Source organism: Pipistrellus hanaki (assembly GCF_964339955.1).
Source record: "Pipistrellus hanaki genome assembly, chromosome: 8".
NCBI classification, from domain to species: domain Eukaryota; kingdom Metazoa; phylum Chordata; class Mammalia; order Chiroptera; family Vespertilionidae; genus Pipistrellus; species Pipistrellus hanaki.
The window spans coordinates 74,413,996-74,433,344 of NC_140510.1; the positions used below are offsets into that span (position 1 = coordinate 74,413,996).

The 19,349-nt window shown below is 46.9% G+C and overlaps 1 protein-coding gene across 1 annotated transcript in view; it reads left to right on the forward strand.

Annotated features, from left to right (window-relative positions):
- Positions 1–6,939: 6,939 nt before the first annotated feature.
- KIAA2012 overlaps positions 6,940–19,349 on the forward strand; it is a 96,019-nt gene continuing 83,609 nt past the window's right edge. The window contains exons 1-2 of the mRNA XM_084893179.1: positions 6,940–10,126; positions 11,570–11,836. Of these exons, the coding sequence (XP_084749305.1) occupies positions 10,043–10,126; positions 11,570–11,836 (351 nt within the window). The 5' untranslated portion in view covers positions 6,940–10,042. The remainder of the gene's footprint in view (positions 10,127–11,569; positions 11,837–19,349) is intronic.

A 19,349-nucleotide genomic window follows, 5' to 3' on the forward strand; every position in this document is an offset into this window, starting at 1 on the left:
GTTCTAAAAATGTTTGGCAAGAATGCTAGGGAGTCCTTGAGCAAAAGTCACCCACCAGAGGAGTCCTATATCTGCCCTGTCTCTCAAGAACAAACCTGCCCCGCCCTCGCTGGTTTGGCTCAGTGGATAGAGCATTGGCCTGGGGACTGAAGGGTTCCAGCTTTGATTCTGGTCAAGGGCACATGCCCAGGTTTCGGTCTCGATCCCCAGCAGGGGGTGTGCAGGAGGCAGCCTATTAATGATTCTCTTTCATCATTGATGTTTCTCTCTCTCTCTCTCCCTCTCCCTTCCTGAAATCAATAAAAATATATTTAAAAAAAAAAAAAAAAAAGACCAAGCCTGTGGGAAGGGCAACATCAGGGCAAACGCGGGGATGGACTTCAAAATGTGCAAATGGGACCCTCAGTCAACTATGCTCCTCGCAGCTAGAGATCTGAGAGGTGTTTTTTCATGACCACCACAGTAGCTGATTCTTCAACGACTGCTTGACTGCCACCTGCTCCTCTGCCCTGATTTGCACAAGCGGAACTACTCTGTCCCTCTGGATTCCCACAGCGTTTTCCATCCCTCTGTTAACACTACTTCATACTTTCTATCTTGTAGTACTTTCTTGTGATACCTTCTACTTTGTATAGTGTGTGTTACATGCCGCACCCCCAGATACTGCTGAGCCAGGTGAGACACTATTCTGCAAGGGGCCTGGGCAGCGGGGGAGGCAGGGAGGAGGGAGAGGCTGTTGGTTTTACTTGCTCAGTCTGGGCCCTGGAATCTTGACTTGGATACTCAGCGTTTATCTCCTTTAGATATCTGCTGTACTCCTTTTCTTCCCAGGCTCTTATTTGTTCATGTCTCAACACTTCTAAAATTGGGGTGCCCCTCCTGGCCGGAGAGTAAGTTGAGACAGAGCTGTTATCGGCTGCCCATGGGAGAATTCAGCGAGGCACATTTACAAGAAGTGAAGCAAATATTTATTGCTGAAGGCAGGACTACACTTTCATGTTTTCTAGCCAAACAACAGTCAAGCACTTCAGAGAACACAGGAGGGCTGCCAGACTACACATTGGGCACCGTAATTACATACAATGAAAATTGACAGCTATCCCAGGAGAAATGGCAGCGTTTCTAAAGTTAAGGGAGGTTGGTGTGATCAGCTCGTTCATTGCAAAGTCACCCTCTGGTGCCAAATATCTTGCAGAACCTTCTGGGGGACTTTTAAGAGAAACTGTTTGCCTTCCAGAGAGGGATCATTTAATTAAGGGTAGGATAAAAATGTGATTTTAACCAAACAGGAAACACAAATGACTAACAATTAGATGCCTCAGCCTACATTTAATTAATGAGAATTCTGTACCATTTATAACATAGCGTTGGCAAAGCTCACAATTCACTCTCCCTCACCTATGGATGGCATAATTAATCAGCCACGAAACTCTTTTTTTTTGCTGGGCCAGGACTTTTCAGAATTATTCTCAATTGTGTTTTCTAAGCAGCCCCTACCAACTGGACTGGATTTAACACATAATAGGAAACCTATTTGCAATCACTATGTTATATTTTATACAGAATTATTTCCAAGGCATATACAAGAGGTTCTAATACCAGTCTCCTCTTTCTACACCCCAAAGAATTAATGAAAACTCCTAACAGTGACACCAAAGGAGCCATTTGAGAATCTATTTGGAGTCGTCCTCCAGGTTCTCCAGACCTGGTGCTCCAAATTGCTTTGGGTCACCCACCTGGTTACCAACCACAAAAAGTTCTGTTTTTGTTTACATGTTTATTTACTCTAGACACAGCCGTTAAGTACCAAGTATCTTTCAATTGATGTATTCAAAGATTTTCTTCCTGAAAATATGCCCTACAAATGCTTGCTGTCTGTTCTGCTAACTAACAGAAATGGCAATGTGGTAGCCCCAGGCGCTGTGGCTCAGTGGTTGAGTATTGACCTATGAACCAGGAGGTCACGATTCTATTCCTAATCAGGGCACATGCCGGTTGTGGGCTCAATCCCGTGTGGGGCCTGAAGGAGGCAGCCGATCAAGGATTCTCTCTCATCGTTGATGTTTTTATCTCTCTCTCCTTCTCCCTTCCTCTCAGAAATCAATAAAGATATATTTTTTAAGGTGGCATGGTATTTTATAAATTTTAATACCAAGGGCTTTGTGGTCTTAAATTCTCTTGGTCTTAAATCAGAGGGTGCTACCCTTTGTTGGGAAGGATAAGAAATTGTTTCCTGCTTAGAATCTGATGTGTCCCCCGCATCAGAGTATCTTGCAACTTCCTGTGTTACATCATTAAGGCTCCCCCAGGGAAACACCACTCAGGGGATTACTATTTAATCGTGCCACGCCCAGCATCATGCGGCTTCCTTATTTTCCCTTGCCAGGCTGTGAGCTTCCTGAGCATTATACCATTTACCTATTTCTCCCTATTACACTATCTCTTACCAAAACATCCATATAGAAGGTGCTCAGAAAAAGTTTTTCTGTCTGTCTTTTTTTTTTTTTTTACTGAATGAATGAATGAAAAAACAGACACAGAAAACTATTTGATTGAGGTCCATCTTGCAAGGGCTCAAGGGAGAGAGAATGCTTCCACCACACTGGGCTACAATCTATTGTAACTCCCAGATTTGAGGAAGAAATAAGAGAATTTTGTTTTCATAAGTGTTACCTCCTCCTCGTCACCATTCCTAAGAACCTCTGACTTTCAAGGAATTCCTCAGCCTAAAAAATAACCAGAGAGAGCCTCCGTCTGCTGCATCTGTGGTTCTCCAATGCCAGGGCCTTTCTTCGAATATATTCATCAGAATCTGTGGGTGTAGGGCCCTGGCACATTTCTCCTGGCCCTTGAGATAATCCCATATGAAGCATATATATATGCATTATTGATTTCAGAGAGGAAGGGAGAGGGAGAGAGAGAGAGAAACATCAATGATGAGAGAGAATCATTGATCAGCTGCCTCCTGCATGCCCCGTCCTGGGATCAAGCCCACAACCCAGGCATACGCCTTTGACTAGAATCGAACCCGGGACCCTTCAGTCAACAGGCTGATGTTCTATCCACTGAGCCAAACTGGTGAGGGCAAGAGGCACTGTCAACATTTTTCAGAGGAGGAAACTGAGGCTTGGAGGATAAGAATTTTCTCATTACACATCTCTTAAGAAATAGAACCAGCCCGGTCCCCAGATAGTTCTCAAATGTATGTTGTTTTTGTTAAGTGCTCTCCATATTTTAACATATTTTCACATGCTGTGAGGTAGTACCACCAAGAACCCTCCTGGTGCTGAACTGCGGACAGGCTGGTAGATCACACAGAGAGCTGTTCACACACGCGCCCCACACAGGAGAGGCCCTTCGCTTCCCCAGCAGAGCAGCCACAAACCCCCACTCTGCTGAATTGTCAACTGTCCCGCTGCATTTCAACACTCTGACCAGGATGGTCGTGGGGTTCTTTTTGTTTGTTTTTTCTTGTGTGTGTGTTTTTTTTTTTATTTGAGGAACCAGAAGGTTAGGGCAGCACAAATATTAGGGTGGATGGCCTGGACACAAGTCAACATCTTTTCTACATATTACTGTGAATTATGAATACTTTTTAGTTCCTGAATGATGCTATCTGTTTAGATTTCGGTGAGTACACATGCATAGGACAAAATTTGACTTGAGAAAAAGATAAAATGGAGGAAATAGGTCGATAGAGTGAAAGCAGAAGGGAGAACTGCTTTCACAACAGAACAGATTGATTCCCTAGACCAGTGGTTGGCAAACTGCAACTCGAGAGCCACATGTGGCTCTTTGGCCCCTTGAGTGTGGCTCTTCCACAAAATACCACGACCTGGGTGAGTCTATTTTGAACAAGTGGCGTTAGAAGAAGTCTAAGTTTAAAAAATTTGGCTCTCAAACGAAATTTCAATAGTTGCGCTGTTGGTATTTGGCCCTGTTGACTAAAGAGTTTGCCGACCACTGGCCTAGACAAACAAGAAAACTCAAAGGGATTCTCAGTAAAACTAAAGCATTCTCCTAAAAATGCTCACTTTTGTTAGAGAATCTCATTTCCCCCAAAAGCTGCGGGAAGAACTCCTTTTCGCCGCTCTTCTGGGCCAATCTGGAGCTGCCCAGACCCCGCGGGGCAGGAGGAGCAGCTGTGGGCCTCCCCGGTCCTGGTGGAGGCAGGCCGTCTCCCCAGCTTGCGGCTGACCAGGGACAAGCCTCCCACCATATGGATTTCCTTGTCGGAACTCCCTCGGCTCAGCGACGCCCCTTGTCAGAGCACAGAGCCCGCACTTCCAGCTCAGATCGGCCCAGGAAATAGCTGGTCATGAATCACAGGGGCTCGTGGGTTTCTGCCGAACAAAGACCTCAGGCTCCTCCGGGGAAACTTCTCGGCCCAGCCTGTGTGTCCACCCGGGTGGAAAAGCAGGTAATTTCCACGTGGGCCCGTAGAACTCCAGGGCGAGGGCGGCGGCAAGCAGGTGTGTCCGGCCAGCCCATTGCCGTACCTTCTCTCAGCCACAGATGCTGCTTTCCCTACCAGCTGCATCCTAAACCCCAGTTAAGATGGTGATTAGTGGTGGTGGTGGGTGTCTCAGTAGGAGCTTTCTGGAGAAGAAAAGGCTTTGATTGAGCCAATGAAAGCTGTTGCCAGGGAACCAGATGCCATGAACAGGCTACTCCAGCAGCGTCAGAATACAAGCTGGGAGTGCTGGGCTGAGCATTAAGTGTACTTGGCAGCCGAGTCCTGCGAGGCCCGTTAACCCTTTGTGCACCTAACTACGTCTAGACAGTGAGTCAAGAGAAGGATTATCGTGAAGTCTGAAAAGCTGCCCTGCTATCAGCATCTCCCTTTGCAATGTACCGTTGGACGGACCACTCCCCTGGACCTCCTGCTGTAGAGGGGGCTGGCATCAGGGGTGGGCACGAGCGAGCGGAGGCTGGCCAGGAGCACAAGGCTCCTCAGAGGGCACTGCTCACATCTGCTCACACCTGTAGTAACACTATGGATGCCTCTCAACGTGCGGAGAGTTCTAGCTGGTCTTCTGGCCTCTGAAACAGGGATGTGCCTCCCAAAGGATATGGCCCTCTTGCCTTACTCCCCTCTCACCCTCATTTCTCCCCCATCAATCCCAAGTCCAGGCTTCCTGGGCCCCATTCCTGCACAGCGGGGTTAGATAACAGGCAGGGAGGTTACCTGTGAGTTAGGGCTCCTGGGTTCACAAGGTGAACTCTAGCGATTCATTTTACAGAAGAAGCAAGAATGTGTGGTTTTTGTTTCTTCTCCACTCGTCCTGTCTCCCCACCATGGATTTATTTAAAAGCTCGCAGTTATTGCGAGCACTTCCACTAGTAAAATGAAGCCCAGCACAAAAGCATAATAAATAGTTTAGACTCCCAAAGCAAACGCTTCAGAAAGATCTAGAGTAAATAGACCTCCAGTCCCCTCCCTCCTGATGGAGGCAGGCCGTTAGGTCACCATTTATTCTCAGAGGAGAGGAAGGAAGCAGAGAGCCGTCAGGACACTTGCTATGATTGCAGCGTATTCTTTATCGCCGCTCGCCTTTTCTTTCAAACCTGACCTGGCCTCGTGAGAAATGAGCCCTCGTCTCTGAACAAGCCGGGTAACTCGTCCCCCGAGAGTCTGGAAGCATCCAACGAGTTCAGAAGGCTGCCTCTTCCACGCTAATTCTCTCGGTGCCCTTCCGGTCTTTGAAAATCGAGTTTTCATTAATCAGAGTCTTTAACCTGTGGCTCTACGCTTTGTACTATCAGCAAACTACCAGCTGCTAGAACAGGCTTTGACATAACTCTCTTCTTTCATGTATCTTACTTACTGGCTGCAAGATCAGTACACATTTCCCTGGGCGTGTTAGAAAGACAGCAACACGTCTGTATGCAGCTGTAATGTTACGCAAGGCATGCTATGGAGCGTGCTGAGACTTACAGGATCTAGTCCTTACCTTCCGGAGACTTGCAGTCTAGTTGGGAGTATAAAACACAAGCCAATGAAAAGCGTCTAAATAATGGAAGGGGATGCCGACTGTCATATACACGCCCATATTTTTAAAAATTCTTCGTTTTGACTTTCTCAAGCACCAGTGTCTGTCTTTGGTGCTTATGGTAGATAACCATGGACGGCTCTATCTGCCTTCATTCCACCTTCCCTCCCGTGCAGGAGGTTAGAAAGCTGAAAATGCGCCTTCCTAGGTCACCTTGCAGCTAGATTTGCAAGGCAAGGTGAGGAGAAGCAAGGGTGGGGAGATTGTTTGGAGCGGCCCAGTAGCCAGACACAGACCCAGTGTCCAGTCACCAGCTTCGTGGCTGAAGAAGGTGCTGTGGTGGCTTCAGTCTCAGCAGCTTGTTCACTGCTGGGTATTAACCAGGATGCAGCGTCTTACGAATGGATGCTACTACTCTGTGGCAGAAGTGGGATGAACAGCAGGCTGGGATTCGGACCAAATTTGGACAAGTTCCCGTTCCACCTCTGGTTTGCTCAGGGGCTTGTGCACATCCTTATGCCTCTCCGTGCACTGATCGTTCCTCTTGGGTAACAGGGACGGTACCAAGGACTCTTCTTATAGACTTCCCTGCAGGTGGATGCAATTCCTAGAAAACACGTTCACACTGCCCTTTAAAAGAGGCCGAGAGCCCTAGCCAGTTTGGCTCTGTGGATAGAGCATTGGACTGGGGACCAGAGTCTTCGGTCTGATTCTGGTCAAGGGCATGTACCGTGGTTGCAGGCTCCTCCCTGGCCTGGGCCCTGGTCGGGGCTCTTGCAGGTGGCAACCAATCGATGTGCTTCTCTCAAGCTGATGTTTCTATCTTTCCCGCTCTCTTCTCTTCTACTCTCCTAAAAACCCATGAAAAATATCCTCAGGTGAGGATTAACAAAATAAATAAATAAACAAATAATGAAAGGGTCTGAGAATCCTGACACTATCCCATAAGCTACTTCCCCAGAGGAGCATCCATTGACCTCGAGCACTTTGGAGCGAGGGACGGATTCCCGGCTGCAGTGCCATGACGTGGCCATTGAACATGAAGTGGGGACATGGCCAGAGCAACATCTCTTTCCTTTGTTTCATGTGGTTCCTATTTTTTTGGAGCGCCATGGTTATCATGATGCTTTACAAGGGATAACAACAAAGTCTCCACCCTGTGGGATTTACAGCGCCATTTAAACAGACAGGCCGCGCCGGCTGACAGGTCGGGCATGCCAGGAGAGGAGGTGGTGTTATATAACATGGGTGTGGAGGGGTTCTTCTGGCATTATAAATACTTTCCAGCTACAGAGCCTTTCATCTGGGATCCCCAAGCACTTTAGAATAGCAATAATCTCGATTGCTTTCTAAATGCACTTTCCATAAACCGCTGTGGGGACTGAGTAAATGCTTTTAAATGTCTATTAATTGATCTGTACATCTGTTCATTGTCCACATTAACCAGTGTGGATGTAAACACGACCGTTTAGGGGAGGCCCGCGAAGGGCTATGGTCTGGCTGCTCATGTATTACCCTAGAGGCCTGGTAGCCTTGCCACAGTGTTTGGGGGTGGGGGGAGGGGGAGAGATGAGCACCTGAGTATTGTCTCAGGTGAGATGTTCACTCAACTTAGACTCAGAAAGGTCACCTCCTGGGACTGGGTTCACCATGTACGGGGGAATTCACATTTCCAAATCAGGTGGTCTCAGAGAATGAATTTCCCCTGGAGAGACTGGGAGAAATTATTTTCCAGACTAAATAATATCGCATTAGCCCTGGCCGGTTTGGCTCAGTGGATAGAGCATTGGCCTGTGCACTGAAGGGTCCCAGGTGCCATACTGGTCAAAGGCATATATATGCCCAGGTTGCAGGCTTGATCCTCAGTGTGGGGCATGCAGGAGGCACTCGATCAATAATTCTTTCTCATCATTGATGTTCCTATCTCTCTCGCTCCCTCTGAAATTAAGAAAAAAATATAAAATAATAATAATATTTCATTGTGTGTGTACATTGCATTTCACTCATGCATTCATCTGTTGTGGACACCTGGATTGTTTTCACATTTGGGCTATTGTGAAGAATGCTGCTCTAAACATGGGTGTTCAGAAATCTCTTAATATCCCTGATTTCACTGCTTTTGGATTATATACTTAGAAGTAGAATTGTGAAGTGAAATTGCTGATTCATAAATAATTCTATGTTTAATTTTTTTTAATGTGATTTTATTGAATTTTCAGGGAGAGAGGCAGAGAAACATTGATGTGAGAAGCAATTGATCAGATGCCTCCTATCCGGAGACCAAATCCCCAACCCGACTGGGAATGGAACCAGCAACCTTTGAGTGCACAGGATGATGCTCAACCAACTGAGCCACCCCAGCCAGGGCTGTTTAGCTTTTTGAGGACTTCCATACTATTTGTTTTTCATGGCAGTTACACCATTTTACATTCCCACCAACAGTGCACAAGGGTCCCGATTTCTCCCTGTCCTCACCAACACTTGTTCTTTTCTGGTGTTGGTTTTTTGGGTGTTTTTTCTTTTCTTTTCTTTTCTTTTCTTTTTCTTTCCTTTTCTTTCTTTCTTTCTTTCTTTTTTTTTGTTTTGTTTTGTTTTGTTTTGTTTTGTTGGGGAGGTTGGTTCCCGTAATAGCCATCCTAATGGATGTTGAAATTGTATTTATTGTGGTTTTGACTAAATTCCACAATAAAGTTTTGAGCCTCTACATTCACTGTCTTGACTCCCTATGGTAAGCCAACCTAATTATCTAGCATGACCTCCCTTTCTTCCTCAGGAGGCTGGAGCCTGCTTCCTGGGAAAGGCTGAGCCTCAGAGAAAGATCTGAAAGGTAACTGGGCCTGTGGCCTCTTATACTGCTTGGTGCAGGCCAGCGGGGGACACTCCCACAGGCTGCCACGGAGGTTCACTGACAGATGACAGGCCAGAGCGGGGCCATAGATCACAGCAAAGGCATCTTTTTGTTCCCTGACTCTCCCGCCCCCCACCCCACCTCCTGTCCTCACAGTGTCAGCATCAAGGAGAGCCAAGAGGCCTAGGCCGTAGCAGTGTCTCTCACAAGGGATGCTACCAGCATTCACAGTAGGACGATTCTTCATTACGTGGGACAGTCTCACACACCACAGAACCTCAGCATCCCAGGCCCCTGCCTGCTCAATGCCAGTATTGGCCTCCAGCCATTGTGGCAACCCAATGCCCTCAACCGTACCTCCCAAGCAGCCCCTCTCTGGAGATGGCCTGCACCTAGGTGGTAAGCAGGGATGCGACGCTATCTGGAGAGTCCCAGGGCCTCACACTCACTCGTGCAAAGCCGCAGCTCCCATAAAGGGCCTCGTGTGCCGTGGGAGAGGTGCTGGAGCTCAGCCAGGGAAAGCTTCACAGGCCGCTTTCGGTGACCTTGGCGGCTCCTCTGAATGTGTGCACGTGGGTTGACAGTGAAAGGCTCTCGCGTCTGGAGAAGGAAGAAGACACTCTGGAAACAAGGTGAGCGCTGTGGTGACAGGAAAAAGATCTCAGCGTGCCCTCATCCCTCCCCCAGGCAGGACTTGAAATCTGAGCCTGGCCCCTTCAGTGCCCGTTTGACCCTCCCTCTCCCGGTGTGGACGCTGCCCTGGGCAGTCTCCGCCTTGCCTGGGCTGGTTTAAGGGACTTGCATTTCCCTGCGCTGCCATAGCAACCGGGAAACAACCTCCACTGCAGAGAGAAGGATGGTGTTGTAGGTGTGCCGGTAACAGAGCAACCGGACCAAGCCCAACAAGGGCACAGGCAGAGGGGAGGGAGAGATTGCCCAGGGAGCAGACAATCCTGGGCTTGAGGAGTTTGGGTTTGCAATTTATTTTTTTCTCCCGACAAAGACGCACACTGTCTGAGCTGTGTGGCCGGTTGTTCCTAAGAAGCCGCTGTATGAGGGGGAAATGCCCTTCATAAAAGGCCCAGTGTTTGTGGTCTTCGCGGGCTCCCCGCTGCACTCGGGAAACCTTGAGGTGTGACCAGCTTTCAGCCTTCAAAACCCAAGATGAACTGCCCTTGAGAAGGGTGGTCAGAGGGAAAACATGCTCCCGCTCTCTCCCCTGAGCCGGGGACATGGCAAGTGGGTCCAGAACAAACAGAAGGTAGAAGTCTATTTTGAACCAGAGGTGAGTTTTACAGCGGAATCAGGGCATAGTGGGGGGACTGGAGGGGGAGGGGGGCCGGGGGGGAGGGCTGAAGGAATGCTCTCTTTTTCCATCTGGAGCTGAGCCATGCATATTTGCGTTTGTTGGGTTGGTGAGGTGGTGGGGGTCAGTGGCAGATCTCCCCTGCTTGGTGAAACTCGAGAAAATAAGGTGGTTTTGCTGACACCCCGAGGTTGCCCCGGGGACCCCCTCGCTTCCTCCCGCACACCGACCTCCAGCCTCGCTTGCTTTAGGCTGATGGAGATTCCAGATTGTCTAGAATTCGGATGGTTTGGTTCAAGACCAGAATCTCCACCTGGGTTCTAGGCACGCTGGTCTTCAGAGTTGTGCTCTGTGGTCGGAAGGCTGTGTGTGTTCTTGTCATTTCAATGGCTTCCTTGAACTTTCTGGAATTCAAACCCACAGGACTCATATTTAATACCGGCCAAAAAAAAATTTTTTTTTTTTCATTTTAAAGTGGTGGCAGAATTCCCTTGTTGTGCTGCAATTTTACTTCGTTGAGTTCTGCCAAGAAAAAAAAAAAAAAATCCACTGGAGGTATTTTGAAAACGTTTGGCTCGCACAGAGATTTCCATTGTCACAGTAGTTTGTCACGATGTCTGACCTTCGCTGTATTGAAAGACAAATAGAGTTTCAAAGCACGTCTATGGACAATGGCATTTACTTTCTTACAAGACATGTAACTACTTTACAGGCTCCGGAATAGCCAAATCATATAAAGTTACACCGCATCTGGAATGCATAGATATTCCCCCTGCGTCCGGCGGGAGTGATGGCGTGGAATGGCGTTCTCCTCTTTAAACTGCCAGAGAGCCCAGGTCTAATGTCAAAGTTATCTGCTGCCCTTGGTAATGCTGACAACGTACTTGCATACCAGGGAACTAACTGGCCTGTAACCTACACTCGGCCCTGGTTAAGCCTCGAGGCACGAGTGGCCCTCCCGAACGTTGGTTATGTGGAGTAAAACAGGACCGTGCCCTGGGCCCTGCTGATCCTGAGATGTGAAACCAGCTGCTCAGAAGAGTTTACTGTGTTTCATGCACCATGTGATCAACTCAGAGAAAACCAGCCACCTAAAAACATGCCCCACGCCTTGCACACGCAGAATTTGCTATCAAAGTGCTGTCCAGCCCGGCCCAAGTGGCTCAGTGGTTGAACGTCAACCTATGAACCAGGAGGTCACGGTTCAAGTCTCGGTCGGGGCACCTGCCCAGGTTGCAGGCTCCATCCCGAGCAGGGGGCGTGCAGGAGGCAGCTGATCAATGATTCTCTGTCATTATTGCTGTTTCTACCTCCCTCTCCCTCTCCCTTCCTCTCTGGAAGCAATAAAAATATAATTAAAAGAAAAATTTTTTAATGTGCTGTCCACAGTGAATCGATCAAGGTGGTTTCTTTCTGTTGCAGGATTACTTGAACTGGAAGTCTCCAGAAGATTATGTCCTGGTCTGCGAACCGCAGGAGAAGGGCGACCCCACCCAGCACACATGGAGCCTCTTACTCCCTAAAACTTTCAGCACCAGAAAGGGTGTCCTGATCCTCTACTCAGAAGGTTTAGCCCTGTCAGCATGGACGCCCGGAGAGAGGAGAAAAGGCCACAGGAAAAGGCTGGGTCCTACGTGGCACCCCCTTCGGGACCTCAGAGAAGCCTTCCTGGCTCAGGAAAGGAGACAGGTAGGCAGAGCACTGTCGGGGGGGCGGGGGGGGGGGGGGGGTCCGGGAAGGCACTGGCCTGCGTGGCTAGAAATCCACTGGCAGCTTTGGGTGTAAGCCTCCTCAGATCCCAGGGAAGGCAGGCAACCCTCCGCCTCCATTTCTTCACCTCTGTGCTGGGGCCGGACCTCCATCTCTGCCACACACAGCGGTCACCAGGCCTACACGAGGGGATGTAAATGAAAGGACTCTGAGAAGCATAGAGGATGATATGTTCATCCTTTTGTGTCTTCCTCTCCGTCAGAGGAACACAAGTCCTTTTCAGCGTTCAGGCAGGTCCAGGCCAGCCAACGCTCCCCCCAAATCCATGAGATCCGGCCTCAGAACCACAAGCAGCAGCTTCGCCCCTCTGATGTGCTCAGCTTCGTAGAAACGGGAGCCAGAACATTGGGAATATTTACCTTGAGCCCTTCAGCGTCTGCAGGATAAGTTAAGGACGCTTTTCCACTCTGGGTTTAATATTAAGGAAAAGCCCCTGTGCTCCTTCTCCTGATGCATGCTTTCTCATGTCTTTCGAGGTGGACACATGGCCCCTGCTCTATGTAGCTGCATGTGTGAGAGAGGCTGGGAACATGTGTCACACTAAGAAATTCTAAGTTACAGATGATGCGTTCCTCCGCAGTTTCAAAGTCTCTGCTGGCCTCTGTTCCCCACAGAATTAAGTCTTTAATGAGCTTCTTACACCAAGCCCTTCCCACGCTGACTTTTTCCTCCATTTTAACCGCATCTGCCACTGGTTCGTACCTCCACCTTGTCTGTGGACCTCTCAAGGCTCCACCCAAGTGACCAGCTGCCCGTTCCCCAAACAAGTCACTCTCGTTCGTGACTGTCCCCTTGTACCTTGCTTTTACAGCTGGACAACTACTCCTCCTTCTAAACACAACTCAAACGTCATCTCCTCACTGAAGCCTTTTCCTATTGCCTTAGGCAAAGCTTTCCCGTCGCTCCCTCCTCGGTACACATCCCCACACCGCCATGCACTTCGATTTATCTGGTTGCCCATTTGTTGCCATCTCCTTGAATGTGAGGACCATGTCTAAATCACTTCCAGAAAATAGCGAGGACCCATAAATGTTTGTGGAATGAAGGAATTGATCATGGGTGATACTTTCAATGCTCTTAGATCATCTCTCAGTGTCACTGTTGGGCAATATATCACCTACCTGTCCTTCAGCAGAATTTCCGGAAGGGAAGGGTCCTCTGCCCCTTTTCTTTCTTTCAATATAGAGAGAACCTTAATGACCTTGACCAAATGCCCAATTGTCCTTTGTCTTAAAATTCTTCCTTTTTTCTTTTCTAAAATTTTTTTTTTAATTTTTAAATGCAGTTGATGTACAATATTATATTAGTTTCAGGTGGACAAGGCATTTATATAACTACCTAAATGATCACCCCAATAGTACCCATCTGACACCATGTCACTACAATCATAAGTTCTTGAATGACAGGAAGTGAATTGTTGTTGAATGCTTAATATTATTTTTTAGCAATTATTTTATTTAATCTTTACAAAGGCCTCGTGAGATAGTTTTTCTTGTCTCCCCCCTCCCCCTACTTCGTCCCCTGCTTTTGTAAATGAGGCTCTCACATCTCCCTTAACTTAACTTCAACTTAATGAAGTAGGCCAACGTTTTAGAGCTAGTACATGACAAAGCCACTATTCATACTCAGGACTGCCTACCTCTCCAGGGCAAGCATGCTTTGCACTTGGCCCTATTATCCGTGGACTTGGAAGGGCCTCCAGCACTCACCGTGGCAGGCCTCGGCCTCTTGGCGCTCACACCCGCTCTTCACCCTTCCAGTTCTCTGCTCTGCAGCACGGTCGGGTTGACCACAGACTACATATAATTCTACACACAGCTGGGTCCACTGGCTTCTAACTGAATTTGCCAATGGAAGACGTTGGAAGGAGATTGGAGAAGGAGCAGAGAAAAGCCAGGGTGCTTCTCCCCTCCCGTTCTACCTGCGGCGGGGAGAAGCACTGCATCATCTCTGTGGTCCAGCTCCCAACAGATAGGCCCCCTGTGGCCCCAGTTCCTCCAGGTGACCCCACCCGCTCCCCTCTGTCCTTCAGGCTAAAGGTGGTGCTGGCTTCCTAATGTTACTAATCTCAGGGTTACCTCATCATCGTTTTGGCTTTTAATCATCTGGGTAATCAATCCCCAGAATTAAATTTCTTCTACATTTAAAGATTTACAGGGGTTTCTGTTTTCCTAGTTGGACACTAATATGTGGGTCAACTTACTGCCAAAGAAGAACCTCTTCCACAGCTTTCAGACACTTGTCTATTTGGCTTAAATATTTTGGGCAACAAGTATCCTATTACTATCAAGGAGATGAGTCTTTTGGGGACTGATTCATTTTTGGTTAGGTTGGGCTCAATGAAAGAAAGAAAGCTCCTGTCTTCCTCTAGTATTTATCTACTAGGTTTATAACACGTACCTGACCCAAACAGAACACTGCAGTCTAACTCCCAACGGGTAGAAGAGAAATGGTGTGAAGAAATAAGAAAGGGAAGGTTAGGAATAGTAACAGAGCAGGAGTTTATGATAAACTTCGTAGATTAAAATTACAGAAGTAACTCAAAAGGGGCTTGAGATTTTTTTTTTTTTTTTCATGAAAATCTCAGAAGAAAAGAGCTTTGGAAACTATGGGGCACCATATGACCATAAAAACTACAGCCTGGCAAGCAAGTTTTGAAACCATAATATCCGGTGCTGGAAAGGTTGTGAGGAAATGAACCGTCTAATGCTTTGGGAGCACAAATTCACATGACATATCTGGAAGGCATTTAGGCAAAAGCCTGAAAAAGGGTTGATATTCTTTGATTTATCATTCTACTTTTAGTAATGTGCCTTAGGAAATAATCAGAGATGTGCCCAGAAATTTATGCACAAGAATGTTTACTACAGGGTTACTTATTATTGTACAAAATATTGAAAATGATAAATGTCTGACAATGGAACCTTGATTAAATAAATTATGACACAGTCATAGAATGGCAATAAAATCATGTATTAGTCACAAATAGCATGAGAAAATATTCACAGCGTGGTTTTTTTTTGTTGTTGTTGTTGTTGTTGTTTTTAATATATTTTTTAAAATATATTTTATTGATTTTTTTACAGAGAGGAAGGGAGAGAGATAGAGAGCTAGAAATGTCGATGAGAGAGAAACATCGACCAGCTGCCTCTTGCACACCCCCTACCGGGGATGTGCCTGCAACCAAGGTACATGCCCCTGACCGGAATCGAACCTGGGACCCTTCAGTCCGCAGACGGATGCTCTACCACTGAGCCAAACCGGTTTCGGCTCACAGAGTGTTTTTTAAAAGGAAGTTACAAAATAATATTCACAAATAAAAATACCAAAGTCCACTAACATATTTGAGTATTTGCTATGCTCCTACCACTGTTCTAAGTGCTTTCCTTGTATAATTTATGTATGCTTTCTATGAATACTGGGGGTACATACTATTATTATCCCATTTTAGAGATGAGGAAATTGAAGCACAGCAAGTTTGAGTAATTCACTCGAGATTATGCAAGTGGGTAGGTAATCACACCAGAACTCAAGAGTAGGTAAGTCAGGGAACTTTTAAAATAAAACACACATCTGTGACTTTGAAGGAGGCAAGCAGTGAACGAGAGAGCAAGGCTGATGCTGCAGAGCCAGGTGGAAGCAGGAAGGAAAATGGACTAGAAACCACTGTAAACTGAGCCCACCAATGACCACACCATCTGCTCTGTGGGATCAGTATTTCTTTGCCCAAATAGCATAGCTCAAGAGTTAAAAACACCATGTTCCGAGTAAGAAAGTCAAAATGGGGAGGGAGAGGGGTGGAGGAAGGGGCTAATGGATAAAGTAGTGCTGCTTACAGAAGAATCCATACTGGCTGAACCGTGAATCAGGAAACCTACAAAAAGTAGGCTTCATTCAGACCTGTGAGAACCGAGGCTGTCACTGGGAGGTGCAATTAAATTTTTAAGGCATCTTACATCACCTCCATTTCTATATACGAATCTAATGAGATGCATGTGGCAATATGTCTGGGTTTTATAGCTCAACATACACCTACTCTTCAGCTCTCTTGATGACCTAACTTCCTAATGAGCAAAGATAAATGCTAAGTCAAGAGATTAGATGTCAGAGTTCTCACACTTCTAAATACCAGGTACACACAGATCTGTTACTTGTTTTTTTGTTGTTTTGTTTTTCTTTTTAACAGAAAGACATTGTTCAAACATTCCCAAAGTTAAAACCACTCTTCTTTTTCTTTTTCTTTTTTAATATAGCTTTTATTGGTTTCAGAAAGGAAGGGAGAGGGAAAGAGAGATAGAAATATCAATGATGAGAGAAAATCATTGATCAGCTGCCTCCTGCACGCCCCCTACTGGGGATCCAGCCTGCAATCTGGGCTGTGCCCTGACGGGAATTGAACTGTGACCTCCTGGTGCATAGGTCAACACACAACCACTGAGCCACATCCGCCGGGCTAGACTACATTTATTAATATGCTGGCAAAGTATAAAGAAGGTAGGGATTGTGATTGCTTCTTAGGAAAATCTAGAGTGTTGTCTTGGAGGAGGGAGAACTTGAGCTAAATCTTGTGGTAAAAATAGGTGGACAGGGACCTTGCAGGCATAGGTGAGTGAAAGTTTAGAGGGGAAAGCAGGCAGAGGAGAGAAAGGTGATTAGAGAGGTGTAGTCTTAGCTGAAATTGTACCAGAAGTGGGCGGGGTCAAATTGTGGAGGGCTTTGCCCGCCAGCCCTGGGGCTTCTGGGGGTTCTCTCTTCACCTCTCTGTCAACTCGTGCACACAAAGGCTGGCCACCCTCTGGGGTAAGATGGCAGCTGGCTGTCTGGGCCTTTCTTGGCTTCCTGGGGACTCTGGCACCTGCCACCCCATAGCTGCTGGGTGGCAGCACCGCCTGCACCAGGTGCTGCCATCCTCTGAAAACCCTTGCCTGCCAGCACCAGGGCGGGTGACATACAACCAGCTCAGGGATGGGGACAGGCGCAGGGGGTCCTCTCTGCCCCTCTGCCCTCGGAGGCCTGGGGGGCGCCAGGAAGGTGAGCAGCAGGAGCAAGTCCCTCATTAAAGAAAGCTCTCCCCACAGAGTAGGGATAAGAGGCCAGGCCATGCCCACTAATTATTCACTTTAGAAGAAACCAGAAGCTGGGGTTGGTTGGCAAAGCCAAGGCGGGCCTGAGCGGTCTGAAGCCGGCAGAGCCAGCCTCCTGCTGTTGTTTATGTCTGCATCCCAGGACCTCCCTTCCCGGCTCCCTTCTGTCTCCTTTTATGTTTGAGAGTAACTTTTGGATGGGTGGTTCATGGTCCAAGCTGATGTTGGGGAAGGAATAGAAAAATATGTATGAGAAGAGGGTGGGTGTAATGGGATAATTTTTAACATATTGTCCATGTATAAATATAATCTAACCATATTACCAAAATGTTTTATATTATTAATATTTAAAAAAAAAGAAGAAGAAGAAGAAGAAAATGAACAGTAATCTTATGTCCAACATCCTGATACCACTGTTCTTAGAATTTTTTTTAAAATCATCCTGATACCACTGTTCTTAGAATTTTTTTTTAATATATTTTATTGATTTTTTTACAGAGAGGAAGAGAGAGGGATAGAGAGTTAGAAACATCAATGAGAGAAAATCATCGATCAATTGCCTCTTGCACACCCCTTACTGGGGATGTGCCTGCAACCAAGGTACATGCCCTTGACGGGAATCGAACCCGGGACCTTTCAGTCCGCAGGCCGACGTTCTATCCACTGAGCCAAATTGGTTTCGGCTGTTCTTAGAATTTTAATGATTCTCTTCCAATCTTTTTTTTCTCTTCCAATCTTTCCACCACAATTACTCATCTATAAAATAAACCTTTGTGAGATTGTAATTGTACTATACATTCTCTCTTCTATCTTGCTTTTTCTACTTGACATATTATTCTACACGTTGGAAATGAGTGAATCGATTTAACCCTGACTGGTCTTCTGTTAGCCCTAAGCAAGCCTCGGGTTTTTCTCAGTGCTTTAGGGATCCAATGAGATTTGAAATTTATCAACCAAACCTCACAGGCATCATTTTAAAAACTACTAAGAACCAGAAAATAGAAGAAAAAAATGTAAAGAAGCTGGGGTAAGCAGAATAATGCCCCTCAAAGATGCCTATGGCCTAATCCCTGGAACCCGTGGCTGTTAGGTTAAATGGCAAAGGGGAAATAAGGTTGCTAATCAGATGCTTAAAACAGGGAGATTTTCCTGGATTATCTGGGAAGGCCCAGCACAATCACAAGGCTCCTTAGGAACAGAAGAAGGACTCGGAAGGGAGAGCCAGAGAGATGGCAGCACCCGGAGGACTCTGCCCAAAGCTGCTGACTGGAGGTGGAGGAAGGGGTCGCAGCCAAGGAAGGCAGGCAGCCTGTGGAAACCGGACAAAGCAAAGGGACAAATTCCTCCCTCCCTGGTTTTAGCTCAGTGAGACCCATTCCACACCCTGACCTCCAGAACCGTACGATAACAAATGTGTGTCGCATTGTGTGCTGATTTGTTTTAGCAGCAATAGGAAACTAATACAGAAGCCAAGATTCGCTTTCAATGTCTAAGCAAAAAACGACACCCCAGATTCTCTAACTCTTTGGGGCAGCTCCCAGCACCTCTGAGCACACTACCCAGGAAAGTTCCAGAACCAAGCGGGGGCTTCAGAAACACCCATTAATGAGGAAAACAAGGGATTCTTGTCCAGATGGAACAGTGTGTCATGCCCTCCGCATAGAGGCCAGAGCATCATAGAGGAGACTTGCTCTTGCTGCATTCACAGCAAAGTCATTTGAAGCAAAGATTTAGAAGGAGGAAAGGAAGTTCCCGTTCACCCAGAAATGGCCTTGGGTCTAATGGTGCCATGATTCCAGGGCTCAGCACTGTGCCGGCCACATAGGAGGTGCCTGACCAAAGGAAAGAACGGAGTGAGTGAAAGAACTTGAGTTGTTTTGCTTGCGCTGCTCTCCCTACAATCCCTTCTTTCTTATCCTCTGGAAAACGCCTCAAAATTTATGTGGGGCTGAATTTTTCAGGCTCTTATTGCACTTGAAGTACCTGCCACAAAAACTGTCCAGACATCAAGGGCCAGTTGATGCTCTGTGTTTGGGTTCCAAAAATTCATTTAATTTAAAAATTCCTAGAGTATAAAGCCAATTGAATAAGCCGTGCTTTCTTTCATGTGTTACTTCATTTATTTATGAATCATCAGTCTGTCTTATTCATCCTTTTTTCCTCCAGTGCTTGGCACAGGGTTTGGTGCATTGTAGATCTTTGAGGAATGAATGAATGGACCAGTGAACGAATGAACGAATGTCCTGGATACCTGTTTCTCTCTCTTCAGCAGAGGTATCCCCGCATCTTATGGACTTGGCTTCCCAGCCTCCTCTGGATCTGAAGAGTCTCTCTGGTGGTCCTGAATC